This window comes from Corvus hawaiiensis, chromosome 23 (assembly GCF_020740725.1).
Source record: "Corvus hawaiiensis isolate bCorHaw1 chromosome 23, bCorHaw1.pri.cur, whole genome shotgun sequence".
In the NCBI taxonomy this organism is placed as follows: Eukaryota; Metazoa; Chordata; class Aves; order Passeriformes; family Corvidae; genus Corvus; species Corvus hawaiiensis.
Window position 1 is genome coordinate 7,703,028 of NC_063235.1, and position 27,361 is coordinate 7,730,388.

Sequence of the window (27,361 nt, forward strand, 5' to 3'; positions counted from 1 at the left end):
CTTTGCTAGATAAGCAGTAGGCTGTTCCCTTTTACAGCAGGCACATCCCTTCCTGAAGAGGCAGATGTGGAATGTTTTCCCTGGGAACAAATATTGCTGCTTTGTGATTATGACACCTTAATTTTGTTTCTCTTTTCTTTCCATCACAGCATGTGTGTGATTAGAAGCTTCTGATATCTTCAAAGAGGGGTGACAATGTCTCACTCTTCCTAGTTTGGGGCAGGAGTTCTGCTCTAGGTTCCCTCCATGCTGGTTTTGTGTAGGCTGAGCAGAGCTGATAGAGAAATGAAACTAAATCTGAGCTTTGTTCACACTTGGAATTTTAATTTGTGTGTTGACTTTGTTTCCTGTTTTTGTAGGAATTACTGCAGACACTGGTGTGCAAGAGGAATGGAAGAGAACGCTGGTGAGTACGGCCTTGGATATCTTGCCACAGATTATGGACCTGACCTGTCCTCCTTGGTCATTAAGCATCATAAAAAACCTGATTACTTTAAACTTGGTGTCTTCATTTCAAGTGTAGAAGGTGCTAAGAAAATAATGTAGTTTTGCAGATGCATCAGCTGCACTTGTACCGTGGTGTGGACCAGATCTAATTGAAGCTCTGTTCATATGGAAGATCGTTTTTGGAATCTCCCATCTGTGAAACCTGTAATACAGGTCTCTTGGCTATCCCAAGTTCTTAAAAACGAGTAACATCCCCTTTCTTAATAGGGAAGAGGCCAGAAGCCATGCGCTGGTTTGAACAAGGCACATGGCAAGGCATAAAGGAGGATCAGCTCCTGGTTGTTCCTGTGGTTCTGTATTTATTCCTTTAGGCTGCTCTGTCCTGCAGAAGATAGAGGATTTTTTTTTAATTAAATTTTTTTAAATTAAAATTTAAATCTCTTGCTTTAGGCAGTGTGTAGTGCTTGCCCTGAGGCAAGCAAATTCATCACTGGTAGGCTTAACTGATGCAAGGATATGGTTGTAACTAAAATGCACGGATTTTTGGCTTAGTGATTGCCTTGAAGAGCTCTTCTATCTGTTTGCCTAAAATGGCTCCAAGAAAGGAGTTAAATGCCCATTTTTTCCCTGCTATTGACATGAGATTTGCATGAAAGCTCTTACCTGCACTGTGGGAAACCATTATCCATGCAGCATATTGACCTCACATCTTCTGGACTGTGATACTGCAGTTGGTGACTTCTAACTCATAAATGACATTTCTAGGTTATTGTATGCAGTCAGGTGATGCCATGCTGAAAACTCTGGGAATGGATGTACTTGTCAGCAGGGCAGTGTGCTTGGTAAGGCAGATTAAGGCCAGTTTTTGGCTTCATACAGAGCTGGTGTGTTGGAGCCCAGTGACCTGGCATCTGCGAGCCAAGAGTTCCTGCATAGAAACATAATGTGCTTGTAGTCCTGGTGGCAAGAACTGCTGTTGCCCTCTCTTTGTCAGGCTGTAAAGGTGCACATTTAATCTGTGGTGCTTGCTTTCCCTTCTGATTTGCTCATGGCAAATTAATTCCAAATGGTGACTTGTGGAGGAGGTGGAAGGTGAAGTGAGTGTGGCACTGGCAGCTGAGGCTGGAGGAGTGGCTGTGGAGATGGCAGCTCCTACTCAGCCCTGGGGCAGAGCACAGTGGAGCCAGGGCCATTTTTCAGTCTCTAGAGCTTGAATTACTGAGATGGCTTTGAGCAACATCAAGGCCAAGTTGGATGAGGCTCTGAGCAGCCTGGTCTAGTGGAATGTGTCCCTGCCCACAGCAGGGAATGGAACAAGATGTTCAAGGTCCCTCCCCATCCCAAACCATTCTGTGATCAGTTAGCTCTGCTTACTCACCAGGACTCAGCCTGTGCTGGGACTGCCACCAGCCACCTCTGTTCACATCACAAAGCTTTGTGTCCCTTCTCATGTGCAGTTGAACCCCATTTTTTGGCTAGATCAGTGAGACACAGGGCTGGAGCCTGTTGAGGGTTTGAGAGCCCCTGATTTGAGGAATGCTGGTGGCCTGGGATGTCAAAAGCTGTATGTTCTGTTTGCATTTTGCCAACTTAAGTAAAGTTACCTCCCCTTTCCCTCTGAACAACTTGAGCAGTGCCAGTTTAGGATGGAATATCTGTACTGGGTCTTTGCATGCACAGACACCCCCCATGGCTGGTTGTGAAGCTTTACGTGTTACCTCCTTCGTGCTGGAAGCCAAGAGCCCCATAGTAAAGACAGAATAAACCGATTAATCTTTTATTGTAATTTCCTTAAAATTCCTTTGCTTTTAAGGATATTCATTCTCCAAGTGCTGCTAAGCTCAGGACTCCTGGGTTGATCCCAGAGATGAGGTAAGATGGAGCTGAAGTCCAAGTCCGTGTCCTTTGTTCCCTTCAAGCCTGGTGCTTTGGATGCATTGCTGTCCTCCGTTGGTTGAATATTGACTGCACTCACGATGCTGCATGGCTGGCACTTGTTTGAGCTGGTGTGCTTGGAATGGCCACTGGGAATGCACAGGGAAGCATAAATCCTTTTGAGCTGTCAGGCTTCACCAGCCATGGGTGGGTGGGGGAGCCTTCCTTGGCTGACTGCCCTGGCTAATTAAAAATGAAATTTGCTGTTGTCTTCAGATTTTAATTCATGCTCATCCCTGAGGACAAGTGGAAGCCAGGTCTCCAGGCAGCTGCAGTGAAGTTTCAGAGCTGTCCATACATGGTATTCTAGAACAGGTATGCAGCTTAAAATTTGCTCATGACCCTGCCTTGAGTTAAGTATAGAGAAGAATCCACAGAAACTTCCAGCAAACCTTGGGATGTGGCCCTGAGCAAGTGACTGTAGGTTAAGTTGCCACATGTGACCTTAAACTGAAGGAGGATGGGTTTGGATTGGATATTAGGAAGAAATTCTTCCCTGTGAGGGTGGTGAGGGACTGGAATGCATTTCCCAGAGAAGCTGTGGCTACCCCACTCCTAGAAGTGTTCCAGGCCGATTTGGATGGTGCTTGGAGCAACCTGGTCTAGTGGAAGGTGTCCCTGCCTGTTGGAGGGGAGTGGAATTGAATGAGTGAGCTTTAAGGTCCCTTCCAACCCAAACCATTCTGGGATTCTACAATTTTAGATCAGCTCTCTGCAGTAAATTTGGGGTGTGTGTGTTGTTGCCAGGGCAGCCTCACATGTCCTTGTTTGTCACTAATGCTGGACTTAAAACGGAATTCCTTCCCTGTAGGCTGTGCCTGTGTCACTGGCATTTGCTTTAGGAATGTACAGACTGCTCAGGTTGCAGTGACATGGAGATGGAGGAGGTTCTGAAGTGGGGGAACCTGCACTGTTCTGAGGACATGAGAGGTGTTGCGCCAGCCCCGCGTGGTCCCTGCTGGAGGGACAGCACTGCCCCGGAGGAGCTGGCGGGGCAGGTGCCGGTGGGAGGATGGAGATTAGGGAGGGGAATAAATGAAATCTAAATATACACATGCTGCCAGGCCAAGCTTCCTCAAGGTCCCACCTACACAAGTGATCTGTTGAAGGGAAATGGCTCTGGAATACCTTTCCCTTCTTCAGATCCTCCCTGTGGCGCAGGTGAACTCACTCTATTTTCGGAGCCTGTTTTTGCTGTTCATCTACTGCCTGTGCTGACATTGCCCAGGCCCCTCCCAAAGACCACTCACTCACCTTACCATGATCTGAGCTAGGTCTGGACTTTTTTCTTTGTCAGGGGATTGTGTTCTATCTAGTATTTCATCTGTCTGTAAGTCTGTGAGATCTAAAAAGCAAAATATTGAAGTGGAAGCTTTGTGCTTGGCAGGGCAAGTCTCGCCTTATGCCCATGGTTCCTTGAAAGCTCTGCTGCCATGTTAGATCGACCTAAGGTGGGAGCAGAGCTGCAGTTCACTTGCCCAGTAACGAGCAATCATTAATGAACACGTTCAGAGGGAGCATGGAATGCCTTTTCATGGAAAGTGTTTGCTGTTGGGTCCTTTGACCTCCTGTACTTTGCACTCTGTTGACAGTTTCTGCCTATGCTTACACACTTCCTCTGCAGGTATTCACATATGAACCTTTAAGTCCCTTAAAGGTCTAAATGTCTGTGGGATAACTGTGAAACATTTGGGGAAATTAGTGAAGTAGCCTTTGCACACAGAGGCTGTTACCCAAAGCTGCTTTTTTAGAAAGCTCCTGAAATACTAAGTTTATGGATGCTTTAAGAATCTTCTGCAGCTACCGCTTTATTCCATGCAGACTTTCATCCCCTTTATCTCCTGCTGTGCTACTTCTTTCCCAATTCTTTTCCTCCTAAAAATAGGAAATACTCTTCAAGTCCTTCACCTTTGTGCAAACACAGAAGTAATTTGTTTTAGCATCTAAGCTGACTCTTGGGTTACATGCCTCAGAAAGAAACCAGTGTGATATGAATGTGCTGCTTCTGGAGGCTTGGACTCCAAATATAGTCTGAGTAGAGCAAAGGGCTGAAAACATGAATACTTGGTTCTTATCCCACCTGCTCTGCTGCTTTTTCCCAGCAGGATGCATGGCTGGCTGCTTGACTCCCATCTTTATCCCCAAAAAATCAGAGCTATACCTTCAGATGCTCAGAGATTCAAAACCATTATGGGAACCATTATAGAATCATGGAATGGTTTGAGTTGGGAGGGACTGTAAAGCTCATCCCGTTCCACCCCCTGCCATGGGCAGGGACACCTTCCACTATCCCAGGTTGCTCCAAGCCCTGTCCAACCTGGCCTTGGACTCTTGCACGGATGGGGCAGCCACAGCTGCTCTGGGCACCCCAGGGCTTCACCACCCTCACAGGAAAGAATTCCTTCCCCATATCCCATCTAACCCTGCCCTCTGTCAATGGGAAGCCATTCCCCCTTGTTCTGTCACTCCAGGCTCTTGTCCCAAGTCCCTCTCCAGCTCTCTTGGAGCCCCTTTAGGCACTGGAAGGGGCTCTAAGGTCTCAATTTAAGCCAGGCTGCTGAAGCTGGCAGTCAGTGCCAGCAATGTGCGCTGGGTTTGATGTGCGGAGCACTGCGGGGTTGGGAGCTTTGCTGTCACCAGCTCAGGTCTGCTGGAGAAGAACAGTCGCTGCTAAGTAGCCAATGGAAATATCTTCATAATGTCTGTTCCAGAACAAAAGAACGGGTTTTTCTTCCGGGAAGACACACAAGCTGTGATTCCCCTCAGATGCTGCATGTTGTGTGTGCAGCACTAACACTGCTCTGTGTGATACAGCAGAAGAACTGGAGTGGCCAAAGTGCCTGAGATCAAATCCTTAATTACAGTTGATGGGCACTAATTTGCAAGCAGGTAGAAAGGCAAATTCCTACTATTCCTTAGGCAGGTTACCAGAGGTTGGAACTGATCTCAGCAGAGACCATTCGACTTTTAAACAAGGTGCAGCATAGAGCATTTCCTTACCTACCTGAGAGCATTTACTGTAAAGAAGTCGAGTGCACTTGACAGGTTAGCAAAATACTTTGGGACATTATCCTGACAGCCTTTTGTTCTTAAATTTGTTCTAGTTCTTAGTGTAATTAATGTACTGAGTGCTGTCAGGGTGCTTGGGGCACTCGATGGCATGTCGGTACTGTTTTTCTGCCTGCTGTATTTGCAAGTGGTTCAGCTCTGCCATCCATCTAGTTAGCGTGGCATTTCTGAAAATTAATACCCGATAATTCCTCCCTGAACAACTTGAGGCAGTGTCTGAACTCTTGCTGCCTTTCCCTCTTGAGCTGCAAGCCAAGTGTTTTACAGAGATTATTTGCTGACCTGCCAGATACCTCATAATTCTGTGACACCCCATTTTGAGTGACTTTTGAAGCTGTTGTGGTAAGTGGTCTTGTAGTTTGTACCCATATCCCTGACTGGGGGAAAGCAGAGGTTAATTCTGCTGGTTTTGTGGTTTCCTGGCTCAGCTGTGGATGTGTTGGGATGGAGATGCTTTGGCCTCCAGGCTGGTTGGAGCAAGATAGTGGCAAAGGTTGATGTTGAGTGAGAAGTGTCATTTGCTGAAGTGCTTCATGACAGAATTGAACAATCATTTCTTGTGCGAAGAGATAAGACCTTATAGGAGACATGCAATCAATCCTCTGGGTAATTCAGGGTGACTTGCTGTGAAACAGTGAGTGTGGAGTTCCTGTGGCTCAGTAAGTAGGGCGTAGAGCAGGGCAGTAGGTTTCCAGAGTTTCTAGTTTTCTTTTTTAACTTGTTGGACCTTAAATTCACCTTGCTTCTGGAATGTTGCCTGTAAATTCTGTCCAGGGATTTTAGTAGCTGATTTTATTGGGGTTGGGAGTAGAAGAGGAGCCTAGCTGGAACCAGAGATGAACAGGTTTAGTATTAATGTGATTTTTGTTATTACTGTTTCTTCATACAGCAGCAATGTGTCCAGGCTGAGTGGCAAACCCGGCCTTTTAAAAACAAAATACTGAATGTTCTCATTATCTTGCTGCCTTTGTGAGCTGTAAATAATGTTAGCTGAGCTGTTGGCTGGACAAAGCTACTCCCAGGCCCTCAGGCTGGTCCTGAGGTGCAGTCCCAGTGTGAACACTTGGATGTTGTCACTGCTGACATCACCACTTTATCTGCTTGGTCTTGGAAAGGAGCCCTGGCTCTGATTGCTGAAGGTGTCTTTTGTCTCCTGAAACAAACAGGAAACCAGAGATTCGAGGTGGCTTTTTTACAGGTTGGGCCCATCCAGCTGTGATGGGATGAGTGGATAACCATGACTTGCTTAGAGAGAACATGGCTCTTCAACCCAGCCTGGGTTTGTCTCATTTTGTGAAGCAGAGATTTTAAGATTTCAAAAGGATTTACTGTCCGGGTTATGGAAAATTTGTATTCCCTGGCACATGAAGAACATTTGTAGGAATTGCTAAATTCCATGTATAGATCTGTTCAGAGCCTGCGGGTGCTCAGGCTCTGCAGGTGCTGAGCTGATTTTTGCAGATTCTAGTCTTAAGGCTCTGTAAGGTAGAGCTTTGTGCACTGGTGTAACTCAGCTGTGCAATTTTGTTACCACAGAATCACAAAATCCTTCAGTTTGGAAAAGCCCGCCAAGATCCTCAAGTCCAGCCATTCCCTCAGTGCTGCCAAGGCCACTGCTGACCCTTGTCCTCAAGTGCCACATCCACACGGCTTTTAAATCCCTGCAGGGATGGGGACGCTACCACTGCCCTGGGCAGCCTGTGCCAGGGACCGACAACCCTTTGATGAAGAATTTTCCCCAATATCCAGTCTAAACCTTCCCTGGCACAATTTGACGCTGTTTCCTCCTGTTCTGTTCCTTGTTCTATGGGGGCAGAGCCTGACCCCCCCCCTGGCCTGCGCCCTCCTGCCAGGAAGTTGGAGAGAGTAAGAAGATCCCCCCCGAGCCTCCTTTTCTCCAGGCCCCCTCAGCCGCTTCTGGTACTGCAGACCCCTCCTCAGGTCCGTTTCCCGTCTCTGGACACACTGCAGCCCCTCCATGTCCGAGGTTCGGCCTCGACCGCCCCGGAGCCCCCGGAATGTCCGGGGAGCGCGAGGGGCCGCAGAGCTGCGCGGGGCCGCCAGAGGGCGCGCGGGCCCGGCCCGAGGGGGGCCAGGGTCAAAGGGGCTCCCGGAGGAGCTGCGGAGGGACGGGGGACAAGGCCTGGAGGGCCAGGACACCGGGAATGGCTCCCAGTGCCAGCGGGCAGCGATGGATGGGACCTTGGGAAGGAATTCTCAGAGAGCGGGGGGGCCAGGGTCAAAGGGGCTCCCGGAGGAGCTGCGGAGGGACGGGGGACAAGGCCTGGAGGGCCAGGACACCGGGAATGGCTCCCAGTGCCAGCGGGCAGCGATGGATGGGACCTTGGGAAGGAATTCTCAGAGAGCGGTGGCTGCCCCTGGATCCCTGGAAGTTTTCAAGGCCAGGTTGGACAGGGCTTGGAGCGACCTGGGATAGTGGACTGTGGCAGGGGGTGGAATGAGATGAGTTTGAAGGTCCCTTTCAACTCAAACCATTCTAGAATTTTGTGAATTGCTTTTCTGTATGAGATTTTCCCCCCTCCCCTCTCTCCCCTTTTTTGGGGGGGGTAAAAGAGACAACCCATGACGGTGCAGCCGAGCAGTGGCTGTGGACATTGACTTCCACAGGCAGTGCAGTGGGGTCTGATTTGGCACCATGTCGGGCTTAGTGCCAGCATAACAACACTGGCCTAATTGGTGTAGCACAGCCTCCTGCTGCACTTGAAAGGTAGAATTTAACAGTGTTCTGCACTCCATAAAAAAATTCCCTATAGAAACACATCCTGGTTCCTGAGTGTGTTCCCCCGGGGGGTCGGAAGCAGCTCTGTGTACTGTTTGCTTTGTATGCTTTCCCTTTCCTTCCCCAGCCCTGCTGCACTGAGGGACTCGTTTCCAAGGTGAGGTGAGCAGCAAGTCATGGCTTGGCAAGGAAAATCACTCCTGGAGGCTCCATGGTGATCCTGGCTGGCCGTAGCTCTGCTCTTAGAGAGCAGATCAACCTCTTCTCCCCAGGAATACAGAGTTAGGCAGGGATCTGGGGCTGAACCTTGATCTTTGAGAGGGCTATAACCAGCCTCTGCCATGATTTTAGTTGAAATTCAACCAAAATGATGAAAAGCCTGCCCTCCCCCCTTCCAGCTCTTCGGTCTTAACATTAAATCTTGGAAACTGAAGTGGTGATTAGGAAAGTAAACAGGGTCCCTTCCTGCAGGGAAGGCAAGAGTTTGTTCTGCCTGAGCATTGTACGTTGCAGGGGTTAAGTCAAATTTTGCTTTGGGAGAGGAAAGGAAAATCTCTCCAAGTAATTAACTTAAGATGCTGACGCTAATGAAGGGGCTTTCAAGGCTGGAACTGGTGGGGGATGATGGGAATCCCCTGCTGAATCAATGATTTTACAGCTGTAGGAGTGATTCCACAATTATTAGGCTGAAATGATGTTGAACATGAAGTTAATCCTGTTATCTCTCAGATACTGAGCAAACTGAGTGCTCTGGATAACTCTAATGGGATTATGTGGCACCCTTGCCCTGTTCAGGGCTTTTTCTTACTTTTCAGGATAAAGTATTGATCAAGCTTCCTAGAGTTAATGTTGGGAGGTGGTGTCTGGGACAGTTTGTTGCAGCACTGATGGGTTATTTTTTTTAAATGAGTTTGATAATGAACACCCTGTGGCCTTCTGAAGCCATTCACTTCTCCACAGCAAGAATCCCTTAAGCCCATCCGTAAATAGATGTTTAGGAAAAGAACTGAAGAACAAGGACAAGTTTATGAGGAGACTTCTCTGTGTCACACATTCCTGGCATCAACGATCTGCCATTGAGTGAGTTTCTGTGATGGAGACTGTTCTGGGCCATCATATTTGCAGAGAATAATTAGTTCTGGCTTGAAAGTCTCATTTTGCATCTGTGATAGCCTGTGGTGATTGTTCTAAATGCAAGTAGCTGGTGGGGTGCTTAAAAGGGATTATCTCGAGCTTGGTTTTAAGGAGTTGGATAAATTGCAAGGTCCAGTGTCAGGAAAGCTCTGGAACCAAAATGATCCTGTAAGAAGGAGAGAAGAGCCGTAGTGCATGTTCAGTCACTGGCTGTGGTCATTACAGGTGGGGTTGTTTTCCTGTTGGGCACAGACCTCCAGGTTGTACTGGCCTGACTTCCCTGCAGGGTTTGGATGAGCTGGAACAGTGGCGTTGTCACTGCCAGGTCAAGCTCCAGCAGTGGTTGCAGCAGCACAAAGCACAGGGATTCAAGACGACCACGTACAGTGGAGAGGTGAAGTTCTGTATCCCAGTGAGAACTAGAATTTGTTGCAGGGTTTCAAAGTCATGGAAAATGTTTTTCTCTGCTCAATTACCACTAAATCAGGCCTCTTGGTTTCAGCATCACCAGAGTATGGAAGTGATTTTTATAACACCCACTGAATGAGCAGATGTTTTTGTGCCAAACCAGAAATTTCCATAAATACAGGAAATTTCTGTTATTAAAGGTTTTATTTTATTCTTTTCTGTTCCCTTGAGGAGGGTGAGAATTGTTCTGGAAGATCCAAGGAGCTCATTTACTACAGAAATGAGCTTCAGGGTTGCTAATGACAAAGTGTTTGGGCTGTCTCAAAGAAGGCAGCCAGAGGATGTGGGGGCTGGTGTAGCCAAGGGGCCACCTGGGATTTTGGACCAGTTTAAGTGCCCAGAGGCCAGCCAGCCCTGCTGTTGATAAGGTGATGGATTTAGATGGCATCACACTAGCCTGTAATTCCAGGGACCTCAGGGGGTAATTCTTACAGCGAAGGAGTCAGCACTTTCCACAAGCTTTTTGAGATGGGAATTCAGCACAAGAAAAAATTCCTGATTTCAAACCTAAAGTGCACAGGAAAACAGTTTTAATATTTGTGTTTATACACCATAATTTTTGCACACCATACGCTTGCTCTAAGGTATCCTTGCTATAACTGCTCTTGAAGAGTACACTTACTGGAGCCACTTTTCATTCCTGGAAGACAGGCTGATAGAGGAGGCACAGACCCTTGATAAATTAGTTAATCCAGATGTTTTCCACTGGTTTTCCCAGTGACTTCTCTTTGAACTTCTTGCTAGATCTTGCTCATTCTTCCTGCAATCTGAAAACCCTTGAACCTGAGTTTTGGTGCTGCTCAGGCTGGTGTGTTCTGGATTATGAGGAGGGAGATTTTGGTGGATGCCACGGTGGGAAGTTTTTACTGATACTTACCTTTAAGATCTTTCTCCCTAATCAACAGTGTTCCCTCTTTGAGCACTGGGAAGTGTCTCACGGAGCCATGGGACGTAGAGTGGAGCTCTTTGGCTGCTTAATCTCTGCCATCACATCATTCTTTGATTGCAGCCTGTATCTCAAAGTGTTTAACTCAGGTGTGAGGCTCCCAAAGACTGCCCTGGGCAGGAAAGGGGTGAATCCTCCTCTGTCTATCCTGCTGGTGTGTGAGTTATCTGCATCTGAGTGAAGGTGGGACTGCAGCTGCCATTAGGCTGGCTGGAAGCTTGTTAGCTGACATACTTGAAACAGTCCTGTGCTATAATTCTTATGCTGCAGAATTTGTCTGGGAGGGTGAGTAAATATTTGAGGAGCTCATTCTTGCTGAGCTTGAGGCTGTTCAACGGGTGGGTTTGAGCTGCTGTTTCACAGCCCATCCTTGATGGTCTGTGGTGGCTGTGCTGGGCTGTGCTCACAGCTCTTGGTGCCCTGCTTTAATTCATTGTGTTTGGTTCTGGTTCTCACAGTGTGAGAAAGACAAGAAGCTACTGGAGAGGGTCCAGCGGAGGCCGCAGAGATATAAGTGGTCTGGAGCATCCCTCTGATGAGCAGAGACTGCAGGAGCTGGGCCTGGTTAGTCTCGAGAAGAGAAGGCTGAGAGGGCATCTCATCAATGAGCAACCTGGGATAGTGGGAGGTGTCCCTGCCCAGGGCAGGGGGATTGGGACTAGATGATCTCTGAGGTCCATTCCAACCCCTTAACATTCTGAGTCTATGAAATATCTCCAAGGGGAGCCAGAGGATGGTGCCAGACTCTGTTCAGTGGTGCCCAGGGAGAGAACAAGGAGCAATGGCCATAAACTAAAACACAAGTTCCACCCCAACATGAAGAAGAACTTCTTTCCATGAGAGTGGCAGAGCCCTGGAACAGCTGCCCAGGGAGGGCCAGGAGTCTCCCTCTCTGGAAACATTCCAAATCCACCTGTATGCATTCCTCTGTTACCTGCTTTGGGTGACCCTGCCTTGGCAGGGGGTTGGACTGGGTCCAGCCAGAGGTCCCTTCTAACCCCAACTCTTCTGTGATTCTGTGAATGGAACCCCATTTCCTGCTGGCAGCAGTGCCTGTGGCAGTGCTCCGACTGCAGCCCCACGTCCAGCCCTGCCACTGGGAGGAGAGGGGGGAGCATTATTTGAGAGTCTTGCAAATGGTTTTCAGCTGCTGTTTTGGTGTGGTGCTGTTTGCTCCTAAATAAGGCCGCTGCAGGTCCTCTACAGACACAGGATGAAGGGAATGAGGTGAAATGAGGAATCTGGGAATCTGTGAAGGGTTGTGTCTGCAAGAGGGGGAGCAACTCGGGGAGAAACAGCTTCCTACAAGGTTAGGATTAGCTGTACCATCAGAACTGTTGGTGTTATCTCATCTCTTGACATTTCCTTTAATTATATGAAACGACCTTGACACTGTAAACAATTCCCATGGCATTGTCCCTGCACTCATGTGAGTCAGTGTGATGTGTAAACAGTGTTTGGTTTGGGGACCCAAGGTCGGTATGGTTTGGGACACAATCATCCTGTCTGATTTTTGTGCCTTGTTCCTGGGCGGCTCTTTGTGCCTGTGGCTGCCACCGTCGTGTTTTCCCAAGTTCTCTTGGTACTGGCAGAAAACAGGAGCATCTGGGATTGGGATTTCCGGATGAGCCTAAGGAGGCTGGTGGAGTGCTCTTGTTTTGCTTTCAGCTGCTCTGGGCCTCCATAATTCTCTCCCCAGTTCCAAAGGGGAAGAAGGGGATGTTACACAGCACAACCCCAGCACTGCTTTATTCACATTAGCAGCAATGCCTTACTCATCATGTTTCCATCTTCAGCCTTGCTGCTGCTCGGAGATACCTTGGTGGTTGAGCAAGAGTCAATATTTGGAGTTGAGGTTGAGGTTCACTCCCTGTCTTGCTGATGGCTCTTGTCTGGGTGTGACCTGAGGTCTGGCCGTGCCACTGTTTAGGGTGGCCCATGGTAGATCTATGAAACATAATTTGGCCAGATGCACTTCCTAAGCGTTATCTTGTTCCTTAAATAGAGAATAAAGCTTGTATCAACATGAATCACAGAGTTGATAAACTGGAATGGTTCCTCTTGGAGTTGTCTTCTTGTATTGGGCAAATATTTATCCACATTGTTTCCAAAGGCATATTTGTGCAACAGAAGGAGGTCAGACCTGTAATTACCTGTTAGATTTACTCTGGCAGAAATGGCTTGTAAAAACACAGTACAATTGAAAGGAAGCTTTTAAACCTTCTCTCTGTGTGTGGACCTAAAGCTGTGGTTTAAAATTTCAAATTTTATGAGAGTTTTCAGTTGCAAGGGCACAAAAAGTATTTTCCTTGCTGAATTTAAGTGCCCCAACTGAAACTGATCCACCCTTTGTTTTGATTCCTGAACTATGGCAGGGAATTTGGGTTTCTCTTCCAACTGTATCTGTGGGAGATGATCAGAAGCTGAGGTTGTGTGCCAGGCTTGCCTTGCATTTTAATCAGGAGCTCCTCGCCTAGTCAATAATTAAAGCAGAGCAGGTGCGGTGGGGAAATTGGGTGTTCCCCAAAAACTAAACCAAGGCGCTTTTGTAAGTCTCCCTGACCAGAGCCAGGCGAGTGAGGGGTGGTAGGATGCCCTGGCATTGCCTGGCTTGTGCAGTAATTTGGAAAAAACGTAACATCAGACTGGAGAGCTGGAGGTGTTGAAGGATAATTTGGATTATTGGTGTGGTGCGGCTGCTGCAAGCCCATTGGGTTGGCAGAACAAAGGTGGTCAGCTTTGGGTATGAAGAGCAAATGCGTTTACTAAGATTTTTGTGAAACGTTTGAAAGAGGAAACAACTTTTACAGAGAAATCTTGCTGCCTTTCTTTTCAGTTACTGTGTGGGCAGAGAGGCTTGCAGCTGAAGTTTGGCATCTTGAAGGATTAGAGGTAGGAAGAGAAATTTGGGATCACGAGTGTGTGGACCTTGACCTATACACTGAAGACTGGCTTAGAGTCAAATATAGTTCTACCCCTTAAGGTTAACTGCAATTTAATCTGAATTTAGAGGTTTCACAGTTACTGATATTCTTGCTGTTAGCTTGCAGTTTCCAGTGTTGTGCTTAACAAACTTTGTCCCATTGGTTTTATAAGTGGCATAGATGTACTTACTCTGCTGGAGGACTTGTTTATTTTGGATATTGCCTGCACAAAGCTGTAAAGTCTTATGAGTTAGGTTTGTCCTGTAAGGCTGTTTGTGGTGGATGTGACTGTGCAGCAGCCTCTTGCTTGGGAAGAGCACTGTGTGCTGTGCTGGGCCAGCCCTAAAAGCTTGTGCTGGGCAGTGCTTTGGAAGGAGGGGAATATATTTTGATTTTCTTCATCCTCATGTTTGGAAGTGGGGAGCCTCAGATGATGTCAGTTTATACATTTTTCTCTGAGTATCTTGCGTTTTTGCTGCAGGAGAGGGTTAAACAAGAGTTAAGCTAAATGTCATTCCTGATTCTTCTCTAAACAATGCAATAATTAATGTAATTTTCTTCTCCGTGTTTTTGCTTCACGTGTTCCTAATAATATAGCTGGAAGTGGCAGATGGGTATCCTGCCTCTGAATGCTTCCCTGTTGGGAATACGCTGATGCTTTGCTAATGCCTGATGCTTTGTTGGAATGTATCCTATATGTATGCTTCCTTTGGCTTCTGACCAGACTTTCTTTTAATGCTGCTTCAAGGTGCTCCAAAAAGTTGTTCAACAGCTTTGGAGTTTCCCTTGCCTGGAGATGGCAAAGCCATGAATCACCATAGTGATCAAGTTAGGGTTAGTCAAGTTAGCCAAGATGTGACTGAATCTTTAATTTTGTCAAGATTACATTCCTCAGCATTCCCTCACTAGTAAACAAGAAAATACTTGGCCTGTGTTGTAATTGCAGGGAGTGGTGGGGAGGCATTGATGGTGAGACTTTTCCAGTACTGGCTAAAACCTACTTCCAATGGAAGTTGTATTTCCACTGGAAAACAAGGCTGGGGGATATTTTTGCCCTAAGCTCCTATGGGCCCAAAGCCCAGTTTAATTTACAATTTTTTAAGCCCATTCCCTGTGACAATGGAGCAATTCCTTGTTCCTGCTACCTACTGTGACTGCAGGCCTTTCCAGGAGCATGGCCTCACCTTCCCAAAGGTGGGGCTGGAAGTGCTGTCAGTCGGCTCCTTGGCAGAGCAATCTCTTCCTCCAGCTGTGCTCCATTGTGGTCAACATCTGGACTGCTGTGGGACATGGCACGCTCACCTTCCCTGACACCAGCACATTGATGGTGGTGCCAAGAGTCCCTGATGTGCTGGACCTGCTGCCCTTTGCTGTCTGAGGTGGAGCACCGTGCTGACTAACTGGCGGGGACACGGGGACTGGAATGCTCTGGGAAATAGGAGTTTCCCTCTTGGAAATGTCACAGGAAGCATGAAGGAAATCATGTGGTGCAGGAGCAGTTAGCTCACGTTTGTCTCATCTGAACCATCAAAGTCTGCAGGGCCCAAACAATGTGATGCCAGCTGCCTTATAAATAACCAATTTTCCACTTCCACACCGGCTTTTCGTTCCATGTGAGGAGAGAGGAAAAGCGTCACATTGTGTTCGTTTGTTCAGAGTGACTCCCTGGCCTCTGCTGCCTGTTCCCCCTGCTCTGCTGCCCTCGCTAATGGCTCCACATGCTCAGTGTTGGAGCACAGCTCAGAAAAGGGGCATCTCTGGAGGCAGCCAGAGCTGTTATGCATACATACAAGATTTTTTTCATTTTCTTGTTCTTCCAAAACTGAAAACAAAAACTGTGGTGAAACCAAGTTGATTAGAGGGCTGGAGTACCTCTCCTGTGAGGAAAGGCTGAGGGAGCTGGGGTTGTTCAGCCTGGAGGAGAGACGCTTCAGGGTGACCTACTTGTGGCCTTTCAGTACCTGAAGGGAGCCTGCAGGAAAGGTGGAGAGAAACTATTTACAAGGGCCTGGGGTGACAGGACAAGGGGGAATGGCTTCAAACTGACAGAGAGTAGGGTTAGATCGGATATTGGGGAGAAGCTCTTCCCTGTGAGAGTGGTGAGGGAATGGAATGGATTTCCCAGAGAAGCTGTGGCTGCCTCTCCCTGGAAGCGTGTTCCTGGCCAGGTTGGACAGGGCTTGGAGCAACCTGGGATAGTGAAAGGTGTCCCTGCCCATGGCAGGGGGTGGAATGAGATAGACTTTAAACCACCATTCCATGATTGGAATGAAACACCTCCAGAGTTGTGGTGCTGCCACTTTTTCTCCTCCCTGCCAGCCCTCCTGGTGAGGTGGTCCCCGCGTGAGGATTTTAGTGGGTGCATCTCCTGCAGTGAAAGAGCCTTAAAGGCCCTGTAGCTCCTGCTGACTTTTTGGTGATGAACTCTGAAGGAAAACGCCCAGTATCACTGGTTTTAAATAGCTCCGTCGTCGGCAGGGATGGGATAATGCTGGAGTCCTTTTTAATGTTCCTGTGGCTGAATCATGGAACACAAATGTCTGAGTCACCACGGGTGAATGTAGCATTTCATGTCGGTGTGAACTGAAATGTGAACAACACTGGCTTTATTAGAGGAGCTAATATTGGGCTCATTGTGGCTTTCATTAGATTTTAAAGTGAAACAATCCAGAAGAGTTCCTTTTACAATGTATATAAACAGATTATTAACATGGAAATGCCAGGGGTTTAATGGGATGCTGGGCTGGATGGAGAGGAAATGAAACTTCAGAGGAAGGCCATGTACCCCATGTTTGAGTGTTTGCTGCCTATCTTTTTTTATTTCAGCCATCTGCCTCTCCTGAAATCGTGTAAAATTTTCATGAAACTGGGGTTTCTTGGTTACTATATTTTAAAAGAAAACGCTGAAGGGACAATCAGCTGTTTCCCATTTTGCTCTCCTTTAGAAAGCTCTTTGCTATTCCAAGTTTTTAATCTTAGAAAGGTCTTCACCTGTCCCTGAGGAGTAAAACAGTTGCTCTGGTTTCTTCTGGTTGCTGTACGGCAAAGTCAGATGGCCTTTCTCATTATTATGGGAATTTTTGGCATTTATTACTCTTCCTTTCTTGAAATGTGGGTTTTCCTTTGTCCTGGATGTCCTGTGGGACAAGGGCGGGTTCCTTTGTCCTGTATTTTTCCCCAGTGGTGAAACAAAGCCCTCTGAAAGCAGAGGGTTTCTTAGGAGCTGTTCTCATGCTCTGACCTCAGGCTGCAGTTGAGGCAGAGACATTCTTTGGAGTTCTGTTTCCTGGGACAGAATTTGCACCTTTCCTTCTAGAGGTGGAGCTGAAGAACGGACTGAGAGGTTTTCCTGGCCAGGAGTACCCTTGAAAACAATGATGCTGGTGTTACTTCTGGGTTTCTGCTCTTTTGTGCACGTTGTCAGCTGTTTTCTGGTGGGGTTTTGCTTTCTCCCCCAAAAGAGAGAGTTGTGGCTGGTACTCCTGAATGATGCCTAAGTCCACAGCTAGTTGCAATTTGAAGCACAGATTTATATCTCTTTGCTCCTTGGGCACCACAGCCCTGCCTTTCAGGAGGAAATATTAACACTTCTGGTACAACCATTGCCAAATCTTGTTAGTGTCTCTGTGCTGGTGTTTGAGGCCTGATGAAGGATACAGAAATGTAAAGGACTTTATTTCACAGCCTCATGGGTTCCTTGTGCAGGACCAGTGCCTGAGTAACTGTCATGCGTCTCTCGGGCTGCAGCCGCTGTGAATTTAAATCCATTTATTTAAATATCTTTTATTGAAATTTAGGCTAATGTTTCATGTTTTACTAATGTAGAAATAAAGGGTCAGGATATGATTGTGCTGCCGTGCTTTAACAATTTACTACATGTCATTTGTTCTGCAACAGAGCTTTTGTGCACTCTGAATTCACAGCAAATGCCTTAGAAAAGGCAGTGACTTTAATTCCTTAGAAGCCAGGCAGGTCTAGAGGCAGCATTCTGTAGCATTCCCAAATGCAGGGATGTTTTTTCCAGACCTCCTTCCAAGCTGGGCAGTTGATTTACAGACATGGGGAAATCTTCCTGCCTTTATCTCTGACCTTTATGGGTCTCTACCAGATGGCAGTGAATATAAATGGCTTTAAAAATGGCTTTTTCCTTGCTTCAAAGCAAAAGTCTTCAGTGAGGAGGAGCATTCCTGGCAATCAGGATGTTCATTGCCTACAGTGAGAGCCTGAGCATGGAGATGTCCATGGTGGGAGTTGGGGAGGAGCAACACTTCCAGGAATGTCCGTGTGCCCTGCGTGAGGGAGGACAGTGGTATTTGCTGTCCTCCTCCACAGCTCTGCTGATCTCCAGCTCCTCCACCTGCTCTGGCTGTCTGTGGGATGAGGGTCACCTGCCTGGCACCAGGAACTGAGGGCAAGCACAGTGCAGGTGGAGAAGGTGCACAAGTGTTCTCCTTCCTCCTATGTTTTTACGGCTCTGCTTTGAATGAGGAGTGGATTTGCAAGTTGCCCAGTGGTACATTTAGTAGGTTAGTGGGGGAACCAAGAGCACCAAGGTCCTCGTGGTGTGTTTGTGGCTCAGGTGAGGTGTTACAGAACTTCAGAACTACCCCTTGCCCTGTTTTTGGGATATGTTTTTGTAGTGCTGCATCCCCCATCCATGGGGCTGGGAACTGCAATCCCATGGCATTTGCTGTGGGCAATGTGCAGCATTGATTGTTCCCATCTGCACCAGCCCAAATCGACAATCTTGGATCTGGTTGTTTCCCAGAATAGAAGATTTTCCTATTGGGGTTGCTGCCTGGGTAGTACTCAGTCGTATTGAAGTCCTCCTGTTGTTGGCCCGACAAGGACAGGGACACCAAGTGCTGCAGCAAATCCTGTTGTTTAAAACTTCTCCTACACTGGGGAAAAACCAACCTAGATGTGTCATGTGGGGTCAGGTTCCTGATTTTAATCCCTTTTATGCTGCAGGAAATTCCTGTATATTTTTGAAAATTGATTTTCCTTTTTCCCTGAACTAAGATTAAGCTTCTGGATGCTTAAAGATTTTCCTGCTCCTCTCTTGTAGGGTGTACAGAGAAAACAAGCTGCAGGTTCACAGAAGTCCTAACCCAAATTTTAATGATAAATTAAGGAATCCAAGTGGACATATTTAAACTTTGGAGATCTTTTATTGTGAGGCAGATGATTGAGGGGGATGTTTGTTACCTTAACCATCAAGCTGTGACACATGAATAGAAATTAAACTTTTACTTTCCTTGTTAAATTTAAATTAAGCGAGAAGACATGCTTCCTGGTAACTTTAGCAGAGAGGGGAATTGCTATGAAATTGTATTTTTATTATATATTTGGCTAGATGCATATCAGCTCAGGCTCTCTTTGAAGGGGTAGTGCAGCTCCCACAGCACTTAGAGAACGGCTGTCTCATCCCTGACTGCCTTGGTTTGTTTAGCTGGCACAGGTAGGCTGTAAATTCCTTAATCCCATTTTGGGAGGTGAAATCCCTTGGTGTGTTGCCGTGCATGGGTTCTCCAAGCCCATCCCTGAGAATAACACTGCTCTCCTTGTCCTCGCTCCCAGCTTTTCTCTCTTCTTGCTAAACTGGATGTGAGGAAGGAGCGAGGGGTGTTGATAATTTGGATTGTGCAGCTAAGTGGCTGGATCGTGGCTGGCTGTCTCCTCCCCTTCCTGAGCTTCGGCCCTAGCCAGCTCGGCTCTGGAATGACAGGCATTCCTGCGTGAAGGGAGCTGGCACGGACACCTATTTATGAGAACCAAGTGCCCAGCCATGGGGGACAGGGAGAGCAGGACCTGTGCTGGACCATCAGACACCGGAGCCGTGGCATGAGAGTTGGGAGCTGCCTCACTCGCCAGGCTCTTTCCTCATCCGAAGTGTGGCTTTATTGTTTTAAAGGATTGAAGTGTTCTCAGCGTAGACTTTTCCTCTCTCCCCCTCCCGCCTCTTCCCGGAGAGCTGCTCTGAACAGAATCTCATGGGGCAGCCGCACTTCTCGAGGCCGGTAAATCCGGGTGCTTTTGGTGAGTAATGGAGGGCAGGGGAGACGAGGGAACTTCGGGGCTGTGGCAGGGCAGCATTGCAGGTGAAACGGAGGAGTTGGGAGGAGTGGAATGTGGGACTTGTGTAACCTGTGCCCAGCTGGGGAGAGAAACCAGAGAAATAACTCCATTTCCTTCCTTTCTCTTACTTATTTTCCATGCAATCGCTGTGCAATGTGTTCTCTGATCTTCAGACAGGCTCCAAGCTGCTGTTTTAAGGGACAGCCTCTGACTGGCATGGATTCAGGGATACTACCTTAGCAAAGCACTTGGATAGTGGGAAAGTTCACCTGCATGGGGCAGGAGTCAGCCCTGAGAGTGAGCCTGGACCAAAGCCACCAAGAATTGCCTCCTTGTGTGTGATGTCACCCAGCTTTTGGGGCAGCTATAGCAGTTTTGGGGGAAGAAGGGCTTGGCAATCATCTCCCTGTTTGTTTTCCCTCTTCACTGTGAGGTATCTCAGTAACAGGCTGGAGACAGCACAACTGTGTTAAGCTCTAGGTGCAGCCCCACTTCCCGAGCACTCTGTGTGTGTCAGTGTTATTCCAGGTCTGTCATGGGTGCTGTTCCCAGCACTGGAACTGGGGAGGCACTGGCTAGGAGGAGACTTCCCACATCCCGCTGTTGCCTTTCTCTCATTCCCACTTGCTGTCAGCTGGCTGGGCTCAGTTGCTCACCCTCATCTGTAAAATGGAATTACCTGATTTTTAGAGAAGAAATTGACATTGGCACACAGAGTACCCTCAAGATACAGTCTATTATTTTCATTATTTTTCACTTCTATATCTTTGAGCCTATCAAGCATTTCCAAGGGCTCAGATGAAACCAGAGATTCTCTTCCTCACCACCAGTTCACTCCAGCTAGTCTTGTTCAAGAGTTGCTAAAAGTAAAGTGATGGAGAGAGTGGAAGGGAGAAGTAAAACTTCAGTTGTCTTCATACAGTGGAGATTAAAAGTTCTTCTGCTTGGATTTATTCACTGTTAGAAGGTGGCCTGGTCAATCTTGGGCTCTTTCATCAAACACCAAGAACAGTGGTAATTTCCAGGGAAGTGGGCTTGGTGTAATGATGTGCTTTCTGGAGACTGGGGCCAGCAGACCTGGTGCTTCCTCAACTGCTCATTTGCTCTCTGAAGTCTTTTTTCATGGCACCGCTCTCACAGTTCCTACTGATTAAATCTGGAACTTGAAGAGATGGTTCTTGCGTTAACTGTGGCAGGATGCTGTTAAGGAGAGTCCTGTGAAGATTATGGTGATTAGAAACATAAAAAACACAGGGAAGCCAAGGGCTGGGACTATTTGAGGCTTTTGTGACCACAACTTTTTATTCCTTTAAGATCAGGATTCACGTCTTCCCTGGATGATTCAGGAAAACACACACCAAGTTTTTAAAGCTGTTTTAGGGAAGCTTAGAAACATTTACCTGAAGTGCTTTTTGGATCCTTTTAACAGCATTTCCCTCAAAAGAGTGTTTGCTTTTTGAGTTGTTACCATTTGGAAGTTTCTGGGATTCTTGACTGCCCTGCTGGACACAGCAGGGTGGGAAAGGAGGGAGTTGCGTTGCTCTCCAGCCTGTGCATCCACACTGTGGTGGCAACGAGCAGGTTTGTGGCAGTGCCTCGGTGCTAGCTCAGGGCTGCCATGGTCCCGCTGGAGCCACAGGTACTGATGTATTCCAGGTACCTGAGGTGTGTAATGAGCAGCCACATTCCCAGTAGAACTTCCCGATGCACCTTGTGGGCTTGTTCGATGGCAGAACTTCAGGGAGGTGCGTTCCCTAGGGAAATAAGGGTGATTAAGCAGAGTTGCTGCTGTGGCACTGAAGTACTTCATTTGCCCAAAGACAGAAATGCCCAGCAAGCTCCTTATGAACAGAAACTCCTGGGATTTGTGGAAATCCCGTAGTAACTCCTACAAGAAGAGATGGATCGGGTGAACTCTGGTTTGTGGAAGGAATCTGGCCCAAGCTCACAATTTACACACTGTGCAAGTCTGTTTACACATCAAAATAGGGATGTTTCCTCATGAAGAGGTCTCTTCATGAAGGTGTACCAGAATTTACCATCTCAGAAAAGGCCTGGGGCAAAGAGCCCACTGTAGTGCAAGGAGGGTGATACCTGGCTTCTCTTAAGAGTTAGACTGCACCACCAGCCTTTGGGTGTCTGCAGAAGTGGTTGGGGGAGAAAAGCAGCTCCGTTCTACGGTCCTGTTCTGGGGCTCACTGACCCTACATCCTTAAAGGATTGTGCCATTTTCCTCATGGACATTGAAAATCAGTAGTGTTTCTCCTAGGTATATTCAAGATGATACGAACTGTCATTATCTGAGATGCAATCCTTTGATTTCTTCACAGCCTTCAGCCTTGCTTTGTTGTGGTCTCAGACTTGGATCTGAAGTGATTTTTTAGCTTAAAAACAACATTTCTCCATAGCCAGGGTGACTTTTGAGGATGTGTGGCCTGAGTTAAAACAGTTTAAAAACTCACCGGGATTAATTCTGGAATGCCCTGCACTAGATCCAGGTTGGGTTTGATTCTTTAATGCTGTGCATCAGAGGTGCCACTATTCCATGTAACCGTTGCAGGTATCTTCCACATGAGAAATGATCCTTAACGGAAGAAATGCTTTTTAGTTATTCCTGTTGGTCCCTGACGTCCCTGCTGTGCCTGTTTCCAGGCTGGCAGTGCTTGGCTCTACAAAAGGGTGTTTTGGGGCTTGATCCCTGAAGATGGGGATTAACTCTCCTTGCTCACATGGTGGCTTTCTCTCTCTGGCCCATGGTGTGACCATTAAACTGTGACATTTATAGGTGGGGCTCCTAAGGGCCAGCTCGGAGCTGCCTGCTGGGGTGTCGTGTGTGCGTGGCCATGGTGTGACTACGTGTGGGGTTTTTAATTGACCCCCTGGATCCTGGTTGTGCCAGTTTGACCCACTGAGAGCAGTGGTGGAAGTGAAAGCTTCACCCTGTTTAATGGGAATGGCAGCCTCAAGCCTGACAGGACCTTTGGGAAAAGGTGACACATCACCACAGCCACTTGCTGAGGGTGTGAGAGACCAATTGTGGGTTCTCTGTTTTGGAAAAAAAAAAGACTGGGGTCGTGCAACTCCACAAGACGCAGTGGGAAAAGAGCTTTTTTTCTGCATGATATTTAACTGCAAGGCATGAGCAAAAACATGTCTGCAGGGGAGGGTTGGAAGGACCAGCTGGCCAGGCAAACCGATAGAGAATTGCATCCCAAGCTGCTTGGCACTGCTGGAGCTTTCTTGCCTTCTTGTGTGTTCAGGCTGTGCCAATTTTGTGACGTTTCCCTAGATTATTTCAGTCTAAACATTTTGGGTTAACACAAATCTGCTGTTTTAAACAGCTCAAATTCACCTGCTTGTTTGGATAAAATGAGATCAGAACAGCTTAAGTGTTTGGGAGAGCGGATCTGAAATGGCAGGAGGCTCTGGCTGGGAAGCAGCTGGGGCATCACGCTGTCCCTGGACCAGCTGGATTCTGAGCTCCAAGTGTTCCAGGCCATCTCCCCCGGGAGCATCAGGCAACGTGCTGAAGTGGCAGCAGATATTTTATTCCTGGTTTTTCCTCAGCTGGGGCTCTGTTGGAACATTAAGCCACAGCATCCAGCTGTCAGGGTGGGTTCTGTGGGGCTCTCCCACCTCCAGGGTCACTTTTCCAAAGCGTGGACTACCACTTCCAGAAGGGTTAAACAAGGCCCCGCTTTGGCATGGGGTCACTTTAGGGACCTGCCAGCTGGGAATCTCTTTACCTTCTCATGAGGACTCTGCTGGCTTCACCCAGGGCTGTGTAACCTCATTTAACCTTTTCCATGTATTTAAAATGGGTTTTCCAGCCTGGCACCATGGTGAGGGTGAGGCTGGTCTGTTGCTGCTCCTGAGAAAGGGACAGGTCGGGTGAAGGCATCAGATTCCTGATGCGTCCCTCCCTTCCCTCAAAGTTTGGTTCCTCTTTTCTTTGCCCCATTTCGTTCCCTGGGCACTGTGCTGTGGTTCTTTCCCGGTTTCCCAGTGCATGACTCGGATAAGGAAGGGTTTCCCCCTTGCATTGCAAAGCAGCTTAAGGACCCTCCTGTACCTTGTAGAGCAGAGCAGGAGGAGGCACAGCCTCAGCAAGGTGAATTCTCTGCCTTCCTAAGGAAGAAATGTCCTCTGTAGCATTTTGTGGAGATTTGAGCTAGAAATGGGCTGTGAATGGAAGGGAAGGTTCATTTTGGAGGGAGTGTGAGCACTATCTAACTTGAACAATCACTGAACAATAAGGTTATTTGAATGCAGATCTGTAAATCTCACCTCCAGCTGCTGATCCACCTGCTCATTAGTCCTCAGTTTCATAATTGCTTCACAGCAGACTGCTTTAAATGTCTATGTCCCTGTGATAATTAGGGATGGGAAAAGGAAGAGTGCTGTGGAAAGGTAGGACAGGCTCTCCTGTCATCTGCACAACAGGACAGAAGGAATCCCAGTGGGGATCAGGGAAGGAATTGCTTCCCTGGCATCAGTGTGACCAGTGGGCTGGAATGGTCTCAGAATGTATAGTAACATGTCAAGTTTTATTCTACACAGAGCAAAAAGGTGGTGGAAAGGATTTGGACAGATTTGTGTTCTAGTGTGCCTGTCTCCCCCTCTTGCCTGGCTGTTTTTGGGCACGGAACTGATCACACTGATTATAAACCAACAAAACCAAGTGTTTCTGTGTTGGACAACACCTGACTCTTGGCAGGATCCTACGAGCAGTTGTAACACGGCCGAGGGAGCAGTGAGGCGAAGAAGCAGGACTGAGTGATTTGCTCTTGATGTGAAGGTCTTGTGAAACCTCCTATGTTCACCTGCATGGTTGCTGTTCTGGCAGTGAGACTCCACCCTGGGATGGTATTTGCTTTGACAGCTGGACCTGGGCTGCTGGAGGAGGTTCTGCCAGGAGTAAAGTCACATGTGGGCTCTCCCCACCCTCTCTGCTGTTAGCTGCTCCTCCTTTGGAGGTATCCTGTGTCTCCTGCAGTTGCGGCTCATCTGTTCATGTCCTCTGCTCCTCCCTGGCTGCTCGGAGGGGACTGTGGCAGGGGAATGCTTGTTGTTCTCCCTCTAACTGGAAATGGAGACATCTCAGCGTGCTAAGGGCTCTTCATTAATCCCTGGACCTGATGGTTTTCTCTTAATAACTTACTTTGCTTAGTGCAGCACTCTGACATCTTGGGTGGTAGGCAGCACGTAAGTGACATTCCTCAGAGCAGCTCGGGGAAAGGGTAGATATAAGGCAAGCTTGGTACTGCTACGTTCAGCACTGTTCTCCTTGGAAAGGTGAGGGAAATGCCTTTGATGACACTTGGGATTCAAATTCAGTCTACAGCCTGCACTTGGCAAGTGCTTGTGCCTGCCTGGTGAGGTTTGGGAATGCTCTGTTGAGCACAGTGAATACTGCTTGTTAAAATTGCATATACAACTCCAGGGCTAATGCTCTGGTCTCTGAAGAAAGTGCCTCTAAACATGCAGACAATTCCTCTTGGGTTTCTGGGAGCTTGAAATGCCTTCCACATCTCCCCCTCTCTGCCCCACTTCCATCCATCCCTCCCTCCATCCCTGCAGAAAATCACAGATCAGTGCTGACATGGTATATGTTATTTTCCACCCAGTTTATCTCCTGTTATGAAGTCAGGGTTGTTGTTTTTTTTATTTAAAAGCATCTCAGATGCTGAATTGATCTTGCTTTTTCAAATAAATGTTGGCTGACATCAGGTTTTGACTGGTAGAAAGTGAGGGACTTACTGTTATGGGGCTGATTTAAACAAAAGTACATCCAACAACCAAACAGTGGCTCAAACGCTCTCTGGTTTCCTCTGTTGTTCTTTTCTTCCCTATGTTTCAGTGATCTTCCATTCCATTTGTGCTCAGACTGAAAACCTGGGGTCTGTCTGTCCTGCAGTGACACAGTGGTAGTCTGTCCCCAGCCCCGTGGCCTGAGGCTGCTCAGGAGCCCATGGCTGTGGCTACCTGTGCTTCATGCTTCCTGGGATCTGAAATCTCATGCTGGGAAGCACTACAGGGTTGCAGGTGAAGCTGCATCAAACAATGCATTTTTTTGTGTTTTTTCGTCTGTGTCCTGAACATGCTCTTCCCTATGCTGACAGGAATCTACTTTTTCACATCAGGGCCTGTATCCTCAGTGGAGGTTTGTAGGATACAGAAGATGCATTATTTGCTCTTTGTCCTATGTGTGAAGCAGCTTTCCCCTAAAATTCTTTTCCCAATCTCTTTGTCTCAGGAGATGGGATTCTTGGCTGAACTTTCCTGTTACTTATGGGGCCTTGCCTGTTCTGCAGGCATATCACACAGGCTTGTCTGAGATTGACTGAAAGGTCTGTTGTGCTCCCAAGCTCCACAATGTCTGATTAGGGGGCTCCAAAAGAAGACACTTGAGTGCCGTTTGTATCAGGACACTCCAGCCTGCTGGACGTGGTGGGGGCTGGGGGATGTCTCTCTTCTCCATAGGATTTTTCCATGGAGCTCTGCAGTGCTTCTGTCTCTAGTCCTGAAGCTGAGGGATTCTGGCTCTGGAAATTCTGCAATGGAGTGGGCACCAGCTGGCTTCACTTAGCTCATGCACACCGATTTATTTTTTTGCAGGCAGTGCTAGATTATGCTCATTGTAAGTGCTCCTCTGTGTTCCATCAAATACCCCAAAACAGCAACATCAGGCAAGGCAGGATCAACAGACCCTGGATTCATGTTTTGTGCTCTGGTTCTGCTTCAAAAGTGGTTTCTTTGAGTTGGGGGTGGGGCTTTTTGCTTTGGTTTGGTTTTTGTGCATGTCCCTTCCCGCCTCCGTGTCCTTCTTGTGTTGTTCTCCAGAGACTCCAGTGCAGTAGGTGGAGCACAGGCCTGTATTGTGTCGCTTTCCTGTGGAGCTGTTGCTCTTGGCCAGCTTTGCTGCCCTTATTTATAGATGGAAAATCAGAGAGGGGAAAATCTGGCACTTCCAGCTGCTGGAATGGGTCTGGTGATTTTGGGGTGCAGACAGTCGTGAACATCAGCTCAGTGGGCTGGAAGGTGTTTGTTTCATGTAATGACTTGTGTCCAGCACCAGTTGCTTCTAAATGAAGATGAGAAAACTTAGGGAAGTGTTTTGTGTTCATGGGTGAAGCTGTGACACTGCAAAATTAAATTAATATGTGTCTGAGGGAACAGGGGGGACTCCGCCTGGCGAGGAGGCGGCTCAGGGGGACCTTCTCACTCTCCCCAACTCCCTGACAGGCAGGTGCAGCCAGGTGTGGGTCAGGCTCTGCCCCCAGAGCACAAGGAACAGAACAGGAGGAAACAGCGTCAAGTTGTGCCAGGGAAGGTTCAGGTTGGACATCAGGAGGAATTTCTTCATGGAAAGAGTTGTCAGTCCCTGGCACAGGCTGTCCAGGGCAGTGGTGGAGTCCTCCATCCCTGGAGGCGTCCAAGGAACGACTGGATGTGGCACTCAGTGCTCTGGGCTGGTGACAAGGTGGGGATTGGTCACAGATTGGATTCAATCATCTTGGAGGTCTTTTCCAGCCTTAACGATTCTGGGATTCTGTAACCTTTGTCTCATCAGGAAGGCCCTTATCAGTTTCCCTTTGCCCTGTTTATATTGGGAACCCC

The 27,361-nt window shown here is 47.8% G+C and overlaps 1 protein-coding gene across 4 annotated transcripts in view; it reads left to right on the plus strand.

The window, feature by feature from the left end:
- The window catches only part of PHACTR4 (phosphatase and actin regulator 4), a 67,025-nt gene that overhangs the window by 22,683 nt on the left and 16,981 nt on the right, over positions 1-27,361 (plus strand). For 2 of the 4 annotated variants that reach the window (XM_048326897.1, XM_048326898.1), the window contains exon 2: positions 360-406. In XM_048326897.1, coding sequence (XP_048182854.1) covers positions 391-406 — 16 coding nt within the window. In that variant the 5' untranslated portion in view covers positions 360-390. Of the gene's footprint in view, positions 1-359; positions 407-2,263; positions 2,320-2,598; positions 2,698-19,375; positions 19,703-27,361 lie in introns of those variants that run through there. The other 2 variants (XM_048326899.1, XM_048326896.1) reach the window with 2 other exon arrangements.